General features: G+C 36.0%; 1 protein-coding gene across 1 annotated transcript; it reads right to left on the reverse strand.

The window, feature by feature from the left end:
- Nucleotides 1-589: 589 nt before the first annotated feature.
- Nucleotides 590-19754, reverse strand: LOC145555916 (alpha-1,4 glucan phosphorylase L isozyme, chloroplastic/amyloplastic-like). The gene is made up of 15 exons (XM_081617629.1): nt 19357-19754; nt 17956-18203; nt 17755-17856; nt 11528-11704; nt 11137-11412; nt 10414-10685; nt 8649-8766; nt 8187-8558; nt 7896-8048; nt 6027-6155; nt 5290-5526; nt 3990-4066; nt 1828-2014; nt 1191-1391; nt 590-896 (listed from the first exon to the last, which is right to left on the reverse strand). Exons 1-15 carry the CDS (start codon nt 19598-19600, stop codon nt 780-782), a joined length of 2910 nt encoding a protein of 969 aa, XP_081473755.1. The 5' UTR covers nt 19601-19754; the 3' UTR covers nt 590-779.
- Between the last annotated feature and the right edge of the window lie 1028 nt (nt 19755-20782).

Genomic DNA, 20782 nt, shown 5'->3' on the forward strand with positions numbered 1-20782 from the left:
AAGATTTTGGGTGTTCTTTGAGGCCTTGCCATTGTGTGGAATGGAAATCATAAGTGAGTCCAGCTTAGGGTGGATTCGGAAGTGGTAGTGCGGCTTTTGTTGGAGGAGTGTCCCTCCAACTCTCGTTTTATTCACATTATCCGCAAGTGCAGATCGCTTCTTGCTTGTCACGGGTGGGAGTTAGCTAAAAACATTGCTATCGCGAGGCTAACCGAGCGGCGGATTGGTTAGCAAACTTTGACTTGTCAGAGAAACTAGTGTTCTTTGAGACGATCCCTAGGGATCTTAGGGCTATTTTATTGGAGGATTTTGTTGGGGAGGGGGGAGGGGTAGCTCGTTCAAGGCTAACACTAGTTGCCGCAACTGGACAACCTTGAATGGATGTTGTTAGCTTGTTTGTTTTTGTTTTGTGTTTCTTTGTTTGGTGTGCTTGTTTTTTCTTTTGTTGCTTTTTTAGTTTCGGTTTGATTTGCTTTGTATGGAGCTTGCCCCTCTCCTTCACCAAAAAAAACAAAAAAAAAAAATTGAATAAGAGGAAGTAGGAAGTATAATAGCACATAATTATCTATACTACTCGCCACTCGATAGATATTTATTTCAAATCAAATCAAATCAAAACATGAAATTCCTTTTACATCTTAGAAGAGAGTACCTGTTTTTACATATGCAATACAATGTCAACCTTGCACGTGGCATTCTATAGATAGCCTAACAAGACATTTATTTACTGGCATAATAATTGAACTGGTGATAATAACTAGAAGCCATCTTAGTTGAGCTCATGGCAATTTAATTGGATGAATATTCCATATATCCTTAGCATATTCATGTATTGTTCGGTCGCTGCTAAATTTGAATGAACCAGCTGTATTTAGTATTGACATTCTTGTCCATCTCTGCACATTACCATCAAACAGAACAGAGAGAATATCAGATTCATGACCATTATAGCAATTGAATGAATGCACAGCCGCTAGCTTTTGTGGGCAACGGAGCCATGTCATATGGTGCATAGCGCAGCTATGCGACACACACTCTCTGAGTGTGATAGAAACTGTATTCAAGGACCTCTTAAGGATCCTTTCACAGGTCAATAAATAAAAAGCATATGTTTTATGTTCTTTTCTTTTATAACTCTTAACAACTCAGGAAGTAAGCATGACTATAATAAACAGATTAGAGTTCCTTACCTGTTGATCTCTATATGCCTCGTCAACTTTTTCTTGGCATTCTATATAACTAGGGAAGTCTTTTCCCACGAGGAAATAATCACCACGGCCATATCCTTCATTTCCCTCCAAAGACTCTAACAGTTCATCATAACTGCTTGAACCAAAAACACCACTTTCAACATACTCCTTGACTTCTTCAAAACGTGGGTCCGGCACAAACTACAAATAGCAGTTGAAAGTATAAAAGTTAGATATGTACAGATTAGTCCTTTAAGACCACAAGGATCATTCTAGTAATACAGAGATTGGGTAGTTCTTTTCACGCTTCCTCAGTAAGCCGTCTAATATGAGGCGATCAAATGTGTATTAAGCACATAGTAATAAACACTCTACACTCAGATTGTGGCAGCTAGAGAGTAACAATTCATGGAAACTTTTAATTTCCCAGCTTTCAAAATTTCAGGTAGATCAATTCTAACCCAAGAAATACCAGATATGATTAATGCTACAGCAATTAATATATGGCTGATAAAGAGACTTTGAGCAAACGCATGCCGTTTTTCTAAAACATTTTGCAACAAAAAATAAACCATGTAGTGTAAATTGGCTGTAAGTATATCAAAAAAGATCATCAGCAAACTTGATAAGACCATACCTTGCCTTCAGCTCTTTCCTTTCTTAATCCAGCAATCTCATGTGCTTCAGCACCGAATAGGAAGAAGTTATCTTCTCCAACTTCTTCTCTAATCTCAACATTGGCACCATCTAGGGTCCCAATTAATATGCATCCATTCATTGAAAACTTCATATTGCTAGTTCCACTTGCCTCCATCCCAGCAGTGCTGCAGGTTTGGAAAAATCAAGATATCAACCGTATATTTTAAACTTGATATTGCATATCAACTTTCAGTTTACCACATTTCAGCCATCGAAGTTGAAAATTGTCTTAATTGATATGGGAAGTGATCAGGTTTCTTCACTAGTTCTCAATGTCAAATATTTTGCACAAATGTAAAGTTCTATTAATTTATTGTTAAGCAATGCATAAGTTATTCTACTTGATGGAACTTAATGGCACCTTTTGAGAAAAGACACCATGTGATATTACGTTCCCCACAAGTTCTGTTATTTTACTAGCACAAGTATACATCAATACATGTTCATGCAAAAAGATGCAATTTGATGCGCATTTTCTGGGCCAGGACTACACATGCATCCCTATAAATCTATATAAAAATTATATTTGTGCCTTAGTTCGTTTATCCTAGGAATACTGCTTATGAACCTGCTGTATGATGGCGAAAAGTAGACAAAGTGAATTCCTTAGTAAAATACATATTATTAAGGTACAGCATTCAACATTTAGCAAGGTTTACATACATGGAGTATGAATTTATTTAATTTGTTATTTTATTCTTTGATTTAAGAGCACATTATCCACCTTAAACCAATATATGAGATTACAATCGAAATCCATTTCCAGAAATACAGTAACTCACATAGTCATATCTCATATGTGTACAGTACCAAAGTAGTATAATTAAATCTCCAGTCAACTCCAGTTTTTCTAGCAGCTAGACCTATTGCCTGTGCTGATAGAACACGTTAATTAAGTTCAATAGTTCTAAATCTTTTTAGGTTCATTCATGAATACAAGGCAAGCCCTACCACGGATGGTCATGACTGTCAGGTGAGGATTTAATTTCTCTGAGGCATGCTCAAGAAGCTTAAAAAAATGCTTTCAGATGATTCTGCTATATTGTCAGCAGTATTGCTTGGAATTGCATGTTGATGAGCAATGGATTCTTGCACATCATCAGTCTCGGCATACTTACATAACTTACAGACAGAATTGACTTAAAATTGTAATTACTCGACAAAGTGATGCTGGGGTTTTTTTTTATTGATATATATGATGGTCACAGCTAATTTATATGCAGCTCATGGATCTGCTAGGAGATAGAAATGCAATTTAGCAATAGCAATGAGTCCAATGAGGGTTAAGACTTAAGAGACAGATAACCTCTTGCCAAAGAAACAAAAAAGGATGATTAGAAGTGGATAGAGAAAAAAACAGGAGCAACGGATGTGCGAAGGAGAAAAAACTGGCATATAACGCCAGGCACCAGCTACTTGTATCGGCTCAGGGGCTTGACTTTTCCCATGACAGTAACTGATTGTGGTTGCTACAAGGACACTGGCTTGTTTTGGTGATGATTAGCCATACAATTCAGAGTATGTAGGGTTAACAACTAAGGATACATTAGTAAATTACAAACTAATATATACATAAGATTATTTACATAATCTAACACAGAGCCTCAGAGGAGGTTAATGAGGATCACAAGCAAACATAGTAAAAAAAAACAGTGTTTTGTCGTCATGATAAATCATTGCTGTCAAACCACTGACACAGGGAGGTATATGAGAAAACTACGACAATAAACATGACTCCCCCATTGGTGTCGTAAGGAGAAAGCAGAGCATTAAAAGAGACTAATTAAATGACTAAGGACGAGCATCATGTACTAAGATCATACCTCTATGACTTGTTATATTTTGACTACATGGTAGGAATGGTGCCATTTTACTCAATGTTTTAGACAAGATCTATCATTGGCTCGACAGTTACATCAAAAATGACAAATAGTATATAAAATAAACATTTTGTAATCATTGACTTCATTTTAAATATATTTCAGCATGTCCTCTTACAAGTCGTATTGGAAGGATCATATTAGATGGTTGAGCATAACCAGGTACTTCAAGAATATTAGTTGAATTTATATAGACTATGTGAAACAGGAAATCAAATACCTTATATGCTGGGAAAGCTCACTAGCAGGGATCAACAGCTCAGCCACACTTACGTTGTAATCAGGGACAAATATAACCTGAATGTCAGAAATTAACCAAGATAAAATAAAATTTCTAATTAGAAAAATAAAACAGATATTTAGTTGGCAAAAATCAACCATTACAACTCCTAAGTATGTTTGAGGATTAATACCCCTTCTGTCCATTCAAAAAAGTGAAACATCAAGTTGTGCCATAAATATTAAGGACTAAGGAGACTAATGTGATGAGGAAATAGATAGAGAGAAATGTGAGTCTCTACCCAGGTGGTGAGGTGAGATAGAGAGAAATTGCAAAATAAACAAGGGAAGTGTTTCACTAGTTATAAGTGTGAAGAGGGAGTAATTGATATAGGTCAAAAAATAATATTAGTTTACATTTAAAAAAAAAAAAGAAAAAGAAAAAGAAGAAAAATTAGAGACAGATAACTACCAATCTGTATTCCTTACTGATTTAAAGATGATATTCCTTGTACACTTAACTGAGCCAATATAATTCTGCTGCGACATTCTCCTTAAGTACCAAGCTGAAGAATTAACAAAGAATTTTGGCAGTCGTCCAAAACACAAGAAATTACATTACACAACTGTAACTATCAATGTGGTTCTGTGGTCTAATGACAGCATAACTAATGGCGCATATCTAATCTAGTGCTAACTATCTCTTCAAGAATATGCTAGACTGTTATATGCCTGAGAGAAGAATCAGCTAGCAGCCTAGCACTTTTTTTTTTTTTTTTTTTTTGTAATCAAACTGTGGTATCTTATACTCTATATTCTAAGGTCAATGGTGTAACCAGATTTTACTTTTGCATGTACATGGTTCGCAAGACTATAAAGTCTCAGAGAAGTTTAGTATTGCTTAAAAGGATCAGAAAGCTTCAAAAGTCACTGATATAGCTCCAGTACAGAAAGGTTTTACATTTAATTTTATTACAAGGAAAATTTAACATGGACCACTTGTAAGTAATTGTAGCATACTCTGTTAGCTCTAATGTATATATATATGCTGAATATATTCAATACAGCCCCAAGGCAACAGAAGAGATCCTCGACTAAAGAAATTTTAGATGCACTTTTCAGCGCTTCCTCTGATCACATTATCTGATTCTTCAAACTCCCCCTCCCCTCTTCCCCTCTCCATGATACAGACACAGAGAAAAGATAGAAAACTAAAAGTCACAAAATAATAGTACTTTATATATAAAAATATGCAAGTAACACTACAACATTTGCCAGTGTTATATTGTACAAAAGCATACCTTCAGTAGATCACCAATGTCAGGATCATTATTAATTGCAGCTCCTACATCGGTGATAAATTTCACTATTCTTTTAGCCTGCACATATGTGGCAAACGCTTTTCCTCCAAATATACAAACTCTTGGAACAAAGTTTTCTTTCCTCTCCTCAGCACTCATTTCTTTCATTTTTTTGTAGCGGTATACAATTCCCAATATGTTTAGAAGTTGTCGCTTGTATTCATGAATACGCTTGATCTGAAAATCCAGTTATTGTTATAGTTGCATAAAATTAACAAACTATGTAAATGAGAGAGAACAAGGAGAATTAAGAAACGTCCAGTGTAGAAATCAAAGAACATAGAAGCCTAGAAGAGAGTCAATGTACTATGCTAACAAAGTTGCAAGTTCGAAAATGTCAAATAGGTTCAACACCTTCTGCCTAAAAAAAAAGAATATGACAACTGGTATAATTGTGAACATATTAGAAAACTCTCTCCCTTTTCTTCTCTCCCCCCCCCCCCCCCCCCCTCTCCCCAGGCCAAAAAAAACATCAACACAAACATGAATGAACAGGAACTGAAGACAATGTAGGTAGAGTTGCATGCAATTTTCCAGCTAACATGCATTGGCAACTTTTCTCTTTTCTTCTCTAAGTACATGATCAACCACTCCTATTCTAACTAAAAAAAAAAAACATATCATTGAAGCAGCATCTTGAAACAATTTGATCTGTTAATGCAAAAGTAAAACGCTACCTGAATATCAAACATTGCATCTGGGCTGACTGTGTAACCTGTTCTCTCTTTAATCAAAGAAACAACCTTCAGTTTGTTGTTCCGCTTTGCTGCCATCCATTCAGTATGAAGATCTTTGTTATCTGCAAACTGCAATCAGTTGCCCAGTATGTTACAGTTAGTTAAGACAAAGGTGTTTGAAGCAGAATAAAGTAAACAAAGGCAAAAGACAAAACACTAGTTAAAACAAATAAGCATAGTCTAAACTTTTGCAGCCAGTTGAAGAGATCTGAATGAATCACTATCAGATAGTTTTTATTTATAGCATGCAACAGAGTTAAAATGTCTTATGCAAGAGTGTCAATGCTTATTTATAGTGAAGTAGCAGTCCCTTTTAAGCATGTCCAGTTAGAGACCAGAGAAAATCTCTTTGCAATTACATATGTAAAATAGCATGCATCTGATTCACCTACTACCACTACTATCCCGCATGATCTAATGAATAAACGGGCCTCTTGACCCTTGTGAGGCATTAGGCAATATTAAATGAGATTTTGAGAAAAGAATGAACCCAGCTACTAGAGAGAATGTAACATGGAGAACAGTAATTTATATTTTTTTATTTCCTTTTCTTCATTATTCTGTTCCCCTATTTTTGAAATAAATAGATACCACAAAGAGTACAGTTATATAATTTTGTAGGACATACTCATCCAGAAACCCTTAGAAAGAGTTTAGGAAAGGGAGATTAGACTTTATTGATTAAAAAGAGGGATTAAGAGTGAGAAATCCATTACATATTTATTTTTGTTTGATTTATGATAGATTATGTGAATAACCCAAATAAAATAAAAAAGCAGATTAATGTCAACTTTATCCCTCCTTTGCTCTCTACCTTTAGAGTCAATATTAATATATTATCACTTTGCCTTCACCACTTTGCCTTCATTCCTATCTTCCTCATCCATTTACCAACCCTCCCAGCTTGGAAATATTTGTCAAGAAGGATCTCCCATTTCACAATCCCAACCACCAACATATTCTCAAACCAAATAAGAAAATTTCAATTCCCATTTATACTTGATGTCATATGACTTGGCCTAATGTAGACTCATCATACCTCTTCTAAGGAAATATGGCAGCTAAACCCTCTCCAAACACTTTAAAATAAGGACGAGCAGCACGTAATTTCAAAGACTTGGAAATGCCAGGTATCACACTGCTGTAGGCTAGCTGTTATGGGAGAATGATAAACTCCAAAAACCCTACTACAGACTTGTAGCAGGCTCATTCTAGTTGCAGTGCCAGGGGTTTTGTCCACATATTTTCAAAGGCATAGCCTGTAAATACCCTTATCACAGATATCTCAACAGATACCCTCACTTTGACTGCTTGAAATTATTACAAAAGCCTAGCCATATCCTCATACCTTCCTTTCTGATCACCACTTTTTCTCTCAAAAATTCTAGCCCATTTTGTATATTTCCTTACTTGATTCTCAGAGAGATTTTCCAAACAACTCTCGGTGGAAAGTTCCTCTACCTTGCACTAATCAAGATGCAGCCTGACACAGAGGCTTACTTTATTAAGTCATCCTTTTAAAGATTCTTAAGCTCAAGTTCTAATCACATTCTTGTATTCCTATGAAGCAAATAATCAACTATATATACATCATTGGTTTTATCATGTGGTACCCCTGAGGCCCTGAGGTTTACAAAGGCACCTCTATGTTGTCAAAATTTCACCTGGTACTCTTGAGATTTGCATATCTTCACTTGATGCCCTTAATGACTAACGGAACCTAACTCCATTATCTCCTCCATCTTCGGTTTGCAAAAATTAATACAGCTTGAACCACAATACATAAGTGAATATGAAACAGATTGTTACCTTTCGCAATTCTGCAAGTTTCTCAGTGTTAAGAACCCAGTCTTCAGACCCAATCCATTTTGTTAAGATACTGCTTAGTTCTGGATTGCAAAACCGGATCCATCTTCTTGGAGTCACCCCATTTGTTTTATTCTGAAATTTCTCTGGCCACAACTGAAAGAACTCAAACCTTAATAAATTGTGATACAAAATAGGGAGAAGAAAATGAGAAAAACACGGACAATTTCGTTCGTCATAAAGTGGATTTCCAAAGAAAAGTTGCACTGCTTTATACCAAGTTACAAATCTTACCTCAAAGAAGTCGCGGAAAACTTGTTCCTTCACTATTTGGCTATGAATTTCAGCAACCCCATTTACTGCATGGCCCCCAACTACGCAAAGGTTAGCCATCCGGACCATTTTTGGTGGTTCTGGAACTGGCTCTTCCTCTACCTTCATTTCCACAACATCTTCCTCACTTTCCTTTACAACAACCAGTCCATCTTGTTCACTAGGGATTTCAATTTTTTCATGCTCTTCAGCTTGACAGGTCATTTTTTCCTTGACTAAACTGGCAACTGAACTTGGAAGATCAAAATTCTCTAGTATTCTCAACTCGTTCAACTTTTCTATCAGTAATTCAGGATCATTAGAACCATACTTAGATACGATAGTTTCAACAAGCTGTAAATAGCCAATATATTGTATTAGAACGGACAATGATCAGTCCAAACAGGAAACACAAAACATTTAAAGGTAAATATATGAGATCACCTCCTTATCTATTTTCTCTATGATCTCAACATGTCGAGGAAGCAAGGTTTGCATAAGTTCATAACTCCATTTCTCCAATGCCTCCGGCAAAACGGTATGATTTGTATAGGCAACAGTTCTGTCAAAGAGACAGCGGAACATAAGCTGGGAGGACAAAATACTATGTAATCAAATCTTCAAACTAACAGCACATAAAATCAGTCCAGCTGTACTGCCTTCGAGAAACAATAAAAGAAATCACTAGACAAAAATAATTGTACAATTGGGCTAAGTAGTGAGAAACCCTTTTTTTTAGAGGGAGGGAAAGAGGGGAGGGGGGGGGGGGGGGGGGGGGTTGTGTTACTAAATTAAACTTCCTTAAAAACAAAATCCAGTAGAGAGGACATATTCCCTTGAAACAGGAAACCATCTTTGTTTACTGGAAAAAGTAGGAATTTGCACATGGATCTAAGTCAATGGGTATCGTGAAGGCATAGGTCACACCTAGGAACATCTGTTGGTTATCATTTGCTGCCACTGTGGGTGACAACCATCAAGCCAGATAGGTAAATCACATCTATTATCAAAAGACTAATTTGTGATCTTCTATGCACATAAAAGTGCTAAAGGGATCTGAAAGAATATACATAAGGTCAAAGATACTTCTGCATTGGTTACATTACACAAGTAATCTTAGTAACAATAAGCTCTCATCATGATAAATTGATAATCTATAATTTCTATCTCCAATGGCTTTTCTTGGCTCTCCAATTCTCCTAGTAAAAGAAGGCAGGCGTACCTAAATTTGACATAGAATAAATGCCACTTTTACCTAAATTTGGCATAGAATAAATGCCACTTTAACCCCCCCCCCCCCCCCCCCCCGCCAACTCCAACCCCTCTCTCTCAGTCATAGATTCATATGTTAGCTTCCACGCTTGGATATAAAAAAAAAAAAGAAGAAGAAGAAAACAAAGCACAGCCTGGTGCTCCTACAGGACAGAGATGATATCAAGACCATTCTGTTGCCATGAATCTGGGATCACCAATGACTTTTTGAAATGAACTGACAACATAAAAGATTTAGGGCTGAGCCATTGACCACAAGGAGCATGTGATACAAGGAAACTCAACAAGTGCAAGCTAGGAATGATTTAACGATTAACAAGGCACTGAAACCTGATATATAGATTTAGAAATTGCAATTTGAAAAGCAATAATTGGAATTATGCATATAATTCCTAAAATATTTGTAAAACTGATACATGATGAAGTGTACTAGTGAATTATACTTGAGTCTTCCTATCTTCTGTGCACTGGAGAGATCCTTCCTAAAATTATATCCACCAATGACTTCATATGCCGAACTAAAATAAAATTACAAATATTATTGTAAAATTGATGAATAAATTATAGTTAAAATATATACTTTTTATCACCACAACTTAAAGCTATTCTGCTCTTCTTAAAAACTCTGGACTCCATCAGTAAGATTGATTATTACTTAAGTCTGACCTTGGAATGTGATTGTTGGGTCCAACTATCACATTATATTTCTGGAATACTGGTAATTTCAAGACATGAGGAAGTAAAATACAGAAATGTATATCTCTTTCCATATGATAACTGCAGAGGGTTGGCATGCTAAAAATATATTCCACAACAGTGAATTAGATTGCCTTTCTCACTATCACTGCCCACCCACTCCCCCAAAAAGCAAGAAAAAAAAAAAGAAAGGCATTTCTGTTGTTGTCACTAATGTAAACCATTAGATCGTAGGAAGTACCTTTGGGTTATATTCCAAGATTCCTTCCAGCTAAGTCCTTTTACATCTATTAATATCCTCATTAACTCGGGTATACACAACGTTGGGTGGGTGTCATTCATCTGCACAGCCACCTTCTCTGGAAAATCTTCCCATTTTACATGTTCCCCTGATCTCCTTTCAAATTGCGAAATAATGTCTTGCAAAGAAGCCGAACATAGAGTGTACTGTTGCTTCAGACGAAGGATCTTTCCTTGCATAGACTCATCCCCAGGGTATAGTACACTACAGATCTGTGAAAAGAGAATTGATAATGCTATTTTAAATCAAGAATCAAAAAAAGAGAAGGACAATAATCCAAAGAATTTCAATCCAGAAAGAAACAATATTCACAACTCTTGTGGATGAAGCACAGTGAAAATGCACCCTTTGAAGCCTGAGAATATTGTTTTATGACCCTTCTGAAACACAGACTTTACAGTTACAAAAACTTATATAGCTGGGTAACAACTCCCTTGTCATGTGTTCTAATTTGGCAACTGAGATGACGAGTAAGATGTAACAGAAAGACAGTTTTTGAACAGAGGTCTGCTACCTCGCTGAAGGAAAGAAAATGTGATGCATATTTGGAGCAAGTAACATACATATAACATATCTGACAAGTTATGGGGTTTTCACCATATGCAGATCAACTAATTTGGTCAAACATATTAAGATACAAGATGAACTCTTATAAAAACCAACCATTTCTGCATTTGCACGAGCCTCATTTGCTTTGGTGTGTTCCCCAGCATTAAAAGCAGACAAATCAAAATCATCTGATGGTACTGTTGTAGACCAAAGTCGAAGATTAATAGTGGTTTTAGTTTGATACCCAGGAATTGGAACATCATGGGCAACAGCCTTGATATCTTCTCCCCCAATCCAGTGACTTCTGCCATCTGATCCAGTAGCTACCTTTCCATAAAATTTTATTGAATAGGATACATCATTTCTCACAAGTTCCCATGGATTAGCAATCTGCAGTAAGATGTGTATACTGAAATATGAATATGCAAAAGATGCCCATAAAAATAATCATCTACTTCGTAATAAACATCTTAATGATTTCTAAAAGAAGATGTAGCAACTATACCTCAAGCCAATTCTCAGCAGATTCTTCTTGGCCATCCTTGGTAATTATTTGCTTGAATAACCCATACTTGTATCTTAGCCCATAACCCCATGCAGGGTAATTCAATGTAGCAAGAGAGTCAAGAAAGCAGGATGCAAGCCTCCCAAGACCCCCATTTCCAAGTGCAGCATCACGTTCCTGTTATGAAGCAGCCAATGTAAACAGCACCAAGTATGAAACCCAAAAAAAAAATAAATAAATAAATAAAAAATAAAAAAAGAAGAAGAAGAAGAGAGGGGTCAATAACAAAACAGGTACTTGTCATTTCGAGATGGTCAGGTCTGTAAAAAGATTTTGAAATGAAACTACAAATGACCCTACATTTGTTATAAGCCACAGCATAAACTTATTCAAGCTTCATCTAAAATTATGGCTTTGTGTAGCAGTACACAATATATGTACTGGAATCTCAAGCAACTATGACTAAAGTTAGCGATTTCAATGGAGAATCTCCATTGATGAACTGAGAAGATTACAGAGGAAATAACAGAAGAGAGAGAACTTTTGGGATTTTTATTTCAACAGAATTGAATGAATGCGTTATTACATTGAATAGAGATATTAATACTCTGTAATGAGTTAAAAATATCTCTAACAAACTTATGCTGACTCATTAAAGCTAGGCTGACTCAGCTCCTAATTAATCACCTATTACAATACTTCCCCCTTTAAGACAACTTGTCCTCAAGTTGACACATCAAATCCAGGAAAACGATTCTCAAAATCATCAGCAAACTCCCAGGTTGCTTCAGTAACAGGACAATTCTTCCAACTCACCAAATACTGGACTGCTGCAGCATTGTGATGTTTAACTGTTCTTCTTCCTAAAATAACCTCAGGTTCCCACTTCTCATCTGCATCCTTGCCTTGTAATCACCCGGGAATGTGAGTAATTGCCGGCAAAACCCCTTGGAACCTCTTTAATTGAGAGACATGAAAGACAGGATGAATCTGAGCATCTTGAGGCAGCTTCAGCTTATAAGCAACATTTCCAACTAATTCCAAAATCTGAAAAGGCCCAAAGAATCTGGAAGAAAGCTTTTCATTAGAATGTCCCTTAACTGAGCTCTGTCTATAAGCCTGTAGTTTCAGCCACACCCAACTCCCAACTGCAAACTTTCTGTCACTTCTCTTTTTGTCAGCCTGAGACTTCATTCTGTCCTGAGCCCTTCTCAAATGAAACTTCATTCTCTGGATCATTTCCTCCCTTTTTTGCAAAGACCTATCAACAGCATCAACCTTTGATTCACCTGGCAAATAAGGTAGATGAAGTGGTGGGGGTTGAGAGTAAACTATCTCATATGGAGTAGCCTGTGCTGAAGTATGAAAAGTAGTATTATACCACCATTCAGCTAAGGGCAGCCACCTACACCAATGCTTAGGATTCTCACTAGTCATACACCTAAGATAAGTTTCAAGGCATCTATTAACCCTCTCAGTTTGACCATCAGTCTGAGGATGGTAAGCTGCTGAAGAAAGCAGCAACTCAGTACCTTGTAACTCAAACAAGGCTTTCCAGAAATTGCTTAGGAATACAGAATCTCTATCACTAACAATTGACCTTGGCCAACCATGTAATCTGAACACATGATCCAAATAGACTTGAGCCACATCAATAGCTGAATAGGGGTGAGCCATTGCCATGAAGTGAGCATACTTACTAAACCTATCCACCACCACAAAAATGACAGTTTTCCCACCAGCATTTGGAAGTCCACCAATAAAATCCATAGAGATATCAGTCCACACCTCATGAGGAATAGGTAGTGGCTGAAGTAAACCAGGAGTAGCCACATTCTCAGTTTTGCTTGCTTGGCAAACTAGACAACTCCTCACAAAATTGGACACAAATGCAGACATTCCTCTCCAATAAAACATACTCTTCACCCTGACTAAAGTTGCATCCCTGCCAGAATGTCCACTTTGACCAGAAGAGTGCAGCCACCCTAAAATAGCAGCTTTCAATTCATCATCTGGACCTACCACCAACTTTCCTTTCCTTCTGAGTAACCCACCAGTTATGACATAATGAGGATAAGATTGTCCCAACTGAATGTCACTGAAAATTTTTGCAGTATTCACATCCAACAAATAACTGTCTTTGAGCTTCTGAGCTAGATTAGAATCCAAAACAGTCAAAGCCAAGCACAAAATCTCAGAACCAGATACCCTAGAAAGAGCATCTGCAACTGCATTCTCAGTAACACTTCTATACACTATCTCATAGTTGAATCCCATTAACTTGGATAACCATAATTGCTGAAATGGAGTTGAAATGTTTTGCTGTAATAATCACTTAAGACTCTTTTGATCAGTTTTAATCACAAACTGTTGCCCAATGAGGTACTGCTCCCACTTTTGAACTGCAGTCACAACAGCTAAAAGTTCCTTTTCATATACAGATAGCTTTTGCCACCTAGGTCCAAGAGCTTTACTTAGAAAGGCCAAAGGATGACCTGTTTGCATAAGGACAGCCCCAATTCCCATATTAGAAGCATCAGTCTCAATTTCAAAAGGTTTGGAAAAATCTGGCAAAGCAAGTACTGGAGCTGTACTTAAAGCTGTTTTTAAGGAATCAAAAGCCAACTGAGCATCACTGTTCCAGTTGAATTCTCCCTTCTTCAATAACTGAGTTAAGGGCTTACAAATGTAACCATAACCCTTAACAAACTTTCTGTAGTATCCTGCTAATCCCAGAAAACTTCTCAACTCTTTCACATTTGTAGGAGTAGGCCACTTAACAACTGATTCAACTTTCTTAGGGTCAGTTTCAACACCTTTTCCAGAGATAAAGTGCTCTAAATACTCCACCTTGTCAATTCCAAAAGTACACTTACTCATCTTAGCATACAAAGTATTCTGTTTCATTAATTCAAAAACAGACCTCAAATGTATCAAGTGGTCTTGCAAGGTACTACTGTAAATCAAAATGTCATCAAAAAAGACCAACACACACTTTCTAAGCAATGGCCTAAAAATGTGATTCATCCAACTCTGAAATGAAGCTGGGGCATTTGTGACTCCAAATGGCATAACCAAAAACTCATAGTGACCATTGTGAGTTTTGAATGCAGTTTTGAACACATCCTCATCTTGTACCCTTAACTGATGATATCCTGCTCTCAAATCAATTTTGCTAAAAATCCAAGAGCCAGCCAATTCATCAATCAGTTCATCTACAACTGGTATAGGAAATTTATCCTTAACTGTCTTCTTATTAAGTTCCCTATAGTCTACACATAGCCTCCAAGAGCCATCCTTCTTCCCCACAAGCACTACTGGTGAAGCAAAAGGACTGCAGCTGTCCCTAATAATGCCCTGCTCCATCATTTCTTTAACCAATTTTTCAATAATATCCCTTTGAGACAAAGGATACCTATAGGGTCTGATGCTCACTGGATTGGCTCCAAACTCTAAGGGTATTCTGTGATCAAAAACTCCTCTATGTGGAGGTAAGACCTTAGGCTCTTCAAATATATCCTTGAACTCCTGTAATAAACTGGAAATACTGCTGGGAATACCTGTTATTTCTGTTTTAAGGCAGAACATTTCAGCAGTTGAATCTTCAGAAACCAATTGCAAAAAATACAACTGACCAAATTGATTAAAATTCTTGTTAGCTTTCTGGCCAAGAGTTGCCACCACTTTTTTAGGTTTTTCTCCTTGAAGCACATAATGCTTTCCACAAAAATCAAATTCCATCACCAACTTTCTGAAATCCCAACTGATTTTACCCAACATACTCAACCACTGTATTCCCAAAACCATATCACAACTCCCTAACGAGATCAGCAACACATCAGAAACAAATTCAGTGCCCTGGATAGACCATTTAAACCCTTTACAAACATGCTGACAAGCCAAATGATTACCATCAGCCACAGTCACAGTCACTGCTTGAGGAGAAATGCTCTTAATTTTGCACCCAAGTTTCTTAGCAACACTGATATCTAAGAAATTGTGGGTACTTCCAGAATCAATCAAGACATGTAAATGGCTATTGTCACAAACTCCAGTTACTCTCATAGTCTGGAAGCTAGGATTACCACTTAAAGCATTTACAGAAATTTGAGGATCCATATGCTCAACTGTAGAAACTAAATCCTGCTCCTGCTCAACCTCCATCACCTCCTCATCAGACTCATCTTCCCCAAGAATCTCAACTATAAACAATTGGGTCTGTTTAAGGGGACATTTGTGATTTCTTTCATATGGCTGGTCACAAAAATAGCACAACCCTTTTAACTGTTTTTCCCTTCTTTCAGCAGCAGTAAAGGTAATCTGAGGTTTATGAAAGGGCTTGGAAGACTGAAAAGGCACCAAAGCACCTGAGTTTGTAGTACTAGGCTTTAAACTAGAACTAGAAACTGTATTCTTAGCACCATAAGTAGTATAGGATTTACCCATATTCTTAGATGCTTCTAAGCTTTCTTCTTGTAACCTAGCAAACTCAACAGCATTCGCTAGAGTCTGAGGCTTAAAAGCCTTAACAAAGGGCTTAACAGCAGGCTTCAATCCCCCAATAAAACTAGCAAGGAAATATGAATCTGTCAACCCATGGTTTTGTTGTAACATCAAAGATTTAAGTTCCTCAAAGTCATCAACATACGACTCAATTGAACCCACCTGATGCAACTTATTAAAATTCTCTACTGCATTATCAGATTTAGAGTCCTTAAATCTAGCAGCTAAATCAACAACAAAATTTGTCCAATCAACATTACTTCTACTAGCCAAATAGCTAGAAACCCACACCTCAGCTTTATCAATCATATTCAAACTAGCAAGATCAACCTTCTGTTCATCATTAATCTTGCACAGCTTAAAATACTTGTTGCATTTCTTAATCCACAGTCTATAATTATGGCCATCAAATTTAGGAAACTCGAGTTTAGGAACATACCCAAGAGTCCTGGTTGGATTGGACCCTAGTTCAGGCGTTTTTGGGGTTGAAATTGGAGTATTTGGGGGAGATTTATGCCCAACTTCATCCAATTTCGCGCTCAAATCTTGCATCATTTTCAACACCCGATCTTGAAAAACAGAGCTAACTTTCTGCTGCTCTCCCAATCGCAACTCAAGATCCTTCACCTGTTGCTCGACAGATACCATCCTTTTCACGGAAATTGGTGCCAGGATTACTCCAAGAATCTTCAAGAAACAAGAATATCAACGAAAAATCGAAGAAAATCGAATTCAATCGATCTGGGTTTTTCAATCGAACAGGGTATTTTCAAGAATTCCGAATTCTTGAAATGGGTTTGCTCTGATACCAATGTAGCAGTACACAATATATGTACTGGAATCTCAAGCAACTATCACTAAAGTTAGCGATTTCAATGGAGAATCTCCATTGATGAACTGAGAAGATTACAGAGGAAATAACAGAAGAGAGAGAACTTTTGGGATTTTTATTTCAGCAGAATTGATTTAATGCGTTATTACATTGAATAGAGATATTAATAACTCTGTAATGAGTTAAAAATATCTCTAACAAACTTATGCTGACTCATTAAAGCTAGGCTGACTCAGCTCCTAATTAATCACCTATTACACTTTGCTAGTTTGCCACATTTTTTTCATGTATCAAAGCAATTGCCAGATTTGCCACAGTTTTTAAAATAAATAAATAAATACATAGAACCAACAAACTATTTCTACTCGAAATTATGGATTGCCTGTGGTAATTGTGCTCCATAAGGTCAAAGGTTTCTAAGACAACAGGACAATGTTAATACTAGATTACTTCATGAGAAGTTAAGATTGAAGTGCCAATTGTTATTATGCGCAAGGTATCTTAGATGCAAACAGGCAATTAGGTGTTGACTTAGGGTAGCCTGAAGATCATGAAACCAGCAGTGCAAGCCCACACATCTGAAAACAGTGTGTATCCGCCATTGGCAATTTAGGCATGGTAGGAGGTCCAAATGAGAGGAAAAATTATTCTTAAGTCACCCTAACCAGTATAAAGGCTGTTTTCGAAAGATAGAGCCCACAATCCTACCCAGCTAACGAAATATAGAATGGAGTCATTTGGTGGTGAAAATTGTCAAACAGGCAAGGATATGGGGAAAAAAGAAGGTTTAAATTCCAAATGGCCAATAGAAAATTCCAACAATGCAAAATCATCAATAAGAACAACAGTACAGCAGATATAGTACTTCTGAATCTAAAGCATAAAAACAAACCTGACTAGCTACAGCTTCCAAATTGTGTCCAAGCTTTTTCAAAGCATCTTCATAGGCATCAGAAAGTTCCAAATTCCCAATAGCGTTCAACAATGCTCTGCCCTACAAACAAGAGAACAATTACTTAATTTTCAAATTGCCATAGACAACATGAATTTTTTTTTATTTCACGACCAACCAGAAAAAGACCAGTAAGAGAACCTGGAGAAACTCCATGGACAAATAATAAGCTTGCTTCATGTTCATCTTCTCGTAAAGGTCATAAGTAGCATTCCAGTTGATTATAATTGAATCTCTAACACTCTGTGCAGCAGCAAAGAAAGCCTTGGGAAGGGAAAACTCATTGGGAGCAAACAAAGGAGTGAACTCCGCATGGTATTTAATACTTGAGGCTATTGAAGCAGAATCTGGGCTCAAGTTTCTTAATGGGTTCGAATTGCTTGAAGTCCCTGAAAACATGAGTATGAAACAAATAAGTAAAGCCTGAGAAAGAACGAATCAAGCACTTGAGAACTTCCAATGCATACTTCATGTAAGTATAATATTATCGTACTAGTGCCAGTTCTCAAGAACGAATCAAGCACTTGAGAACTGGCGCTAGTACGATAATATTGGATGCTCTTACATTAGTTCATAACAGCATAAATGTCCAGGTTGCGTGCTTGATAATCCAATCGAATTGGTACGTCAGGACATATTCAAATTGGCCAAAAGGGGAATATTAACAATCCTCCTTACATTATCCACATTATAATAGCTTTGAACACTAACCATTTCCAGATATCTTCAAAAAAATTTCATTTACGGTGATCTGATCTAATACAAGTCCAACTCTCAAAGCAAACTAAAATAAGCTCCTACAGGATGCTCCTGGTGATTGTTCAGTGTTCACATCCTTTTTGTTACTAAATCACCATAAATTCGCAATTACGTTGAATCACTACATTACTCGTAAACACAAAAGACAGAAAAATAAAAATTGCAACTATGATTTGCATCCTATCTTTTTTTCGTTATACATTTGTGAAAAAATAAATAAATAAATAAATAAAACTCTAAAGACACTCTCAAGCAATACATTAGAAATTAGCTACTGCTAAATATACCACTAACATACAAACTTTTTTTTTTTACAAACCTTTTTTTTTTAATTTTTATTAAAAACAAAGAAATCATAAGGATCCCAAACCATCCTGCTTTTTTTTAATTGATATTGTCCATATTGACACCAAGAAATAATAAGAGTTGATACTTGTTCAATTCTTCATGATCTTACTAGATGTCACTAATTTGAATTTTGAACAATGACTCAATATAAATTTTAATACATTAAAACAACAAAACATAAACATTGTTAGAGACAACATTCATTTTGTACCAAAATTATGCAACATTTTAATATAATTGTCATATTACACACTTTAATCGAGTCCCATTAAGAGTATTAACATAGATATCGGGAATTGGGATTTCCAGCAATTACTGTGGTAACATTTTCAACAAAACATTTCTTACAAAAACATAACAGAGCAATTTCAACAAAAACCCAAAAATGAAATCAGAAATACCAAATCAAATTCAAAATAAAAACAATAAACAGACCTTCTTCAATGATCGGCTCCTGAGATTTCGGCTTCGAATCACTAAACACATTCTTAACAACAAAACATCTTCTTGTACCTCTCACAATCATATTTCTATTATTAATAGAAGAAAACAAAATCCTAGAATTATAACAGCCATTTTTGAAGCTGAATTCCATAACTCGAGAAATTGATGAATAATATGAAGAAGAACAATTATATGTTCTTCCAGTTGATGATGATGATAATGGCAATGTCGCCATAATTCACACAAATTACAAACAATCTCACAAAAAAAAAAAAAAAAAATTGATTATTTTTCTTTCAATTTCAGAGTCACTGAAAGTACAGTCAGTCACTTGTGAATGTTGTTGTAGATTTTATAGAAAAAAAGGTTAGATAGGGACATGGAAATCCGTGATGAATAAATTCAGCTTTCCGAGGCGGACCCCAATGATATATGATATTTCTCTTTGTAATACGTTGTTATAGAGTCATTACGTTTATGTTTATGATTCTACTTTTACGGAGTACCCTAACTTTAAATGTAACTCATTCCATTTTTAAATACATACTTCATTTTTTTAAAAAAAAATTTTAAATTACCACCCGATAATGTAATCATTTTTGAACTAACCACTCGTTTAATTTTTTATTTTAAATTATCACCCCTTAAATTAAATAAACGTTTATATTACCACCCATTTTAAAAATCCGGTGGATTTTCCATCTGTGGGCCTAACCTAACGCCTTTTTTTTTTACCCTTTTGACTTATTTTTTTCCCCGATTTTACTCTTTAAAAACGCTCTTCTAACTTCAATTCACTTTTTTCTCTTTGAAAATTTGGTAGAATTTGGTGAAGGAAATGTGAATTAAAGTTTAGAGAGCGTTTTTTAAAGGAAAAATCGAGGAAAAAAATCAGTCAAAAGGGTCAAAATAAGTGTTATGTAGGGCCTACAGACAGAAAAAATCCACCGGATTTTTGAAATGGGCGGTAATTTGAGCATTTATTTAATTTAAGGGGAGGTGATTTAAAATAAAAAATTAAACGTGTAGTTAGTTCGAAAATGGCTATATTTTTGACTGATTATTTAAAAATTAACCTTTTTTCATGCGCAGAGTTTGAACTTTGAAGAAATTGGAAAAAGTAATATGAAGGTAATGAGGTTGGTAAAAGAATATGAAGGTAATGAGGTTGGTAAAAGAATAAAAAATTAATTATGATTTATTTGGAACCACTAATTAAGAAAAATAAATTAAATATTATAAAATCTTTCCAAATAAGGAAACGGAACAAGTGTTTAAAATCGGCCAAAATAGACAATGGAGCATATATTTAAAAACGGAGAGTAGTATATCTTTATTACTTTCACTGTATATACAACTAATACATGCTTTAGTGTGAGGATTCCCTTACCTCCTCTACTCTCAAGCGATTGGCTAA

The sequence above is a fragment of the Chenopodium album genome, chromosome 8 (assembly GCF_948465745.1).
Source record: "Chenopodium album chromosome 8, dcCheAlbu1.1, whole genome shotgun sequence".
NCBI classification, from domain to species: Eukaryota; Viridiplantae; Streptophyta; class Magnoliopsida; order Caryophyllales; family Amaranthaceae; genus Chenopodium; species Chenopodium album.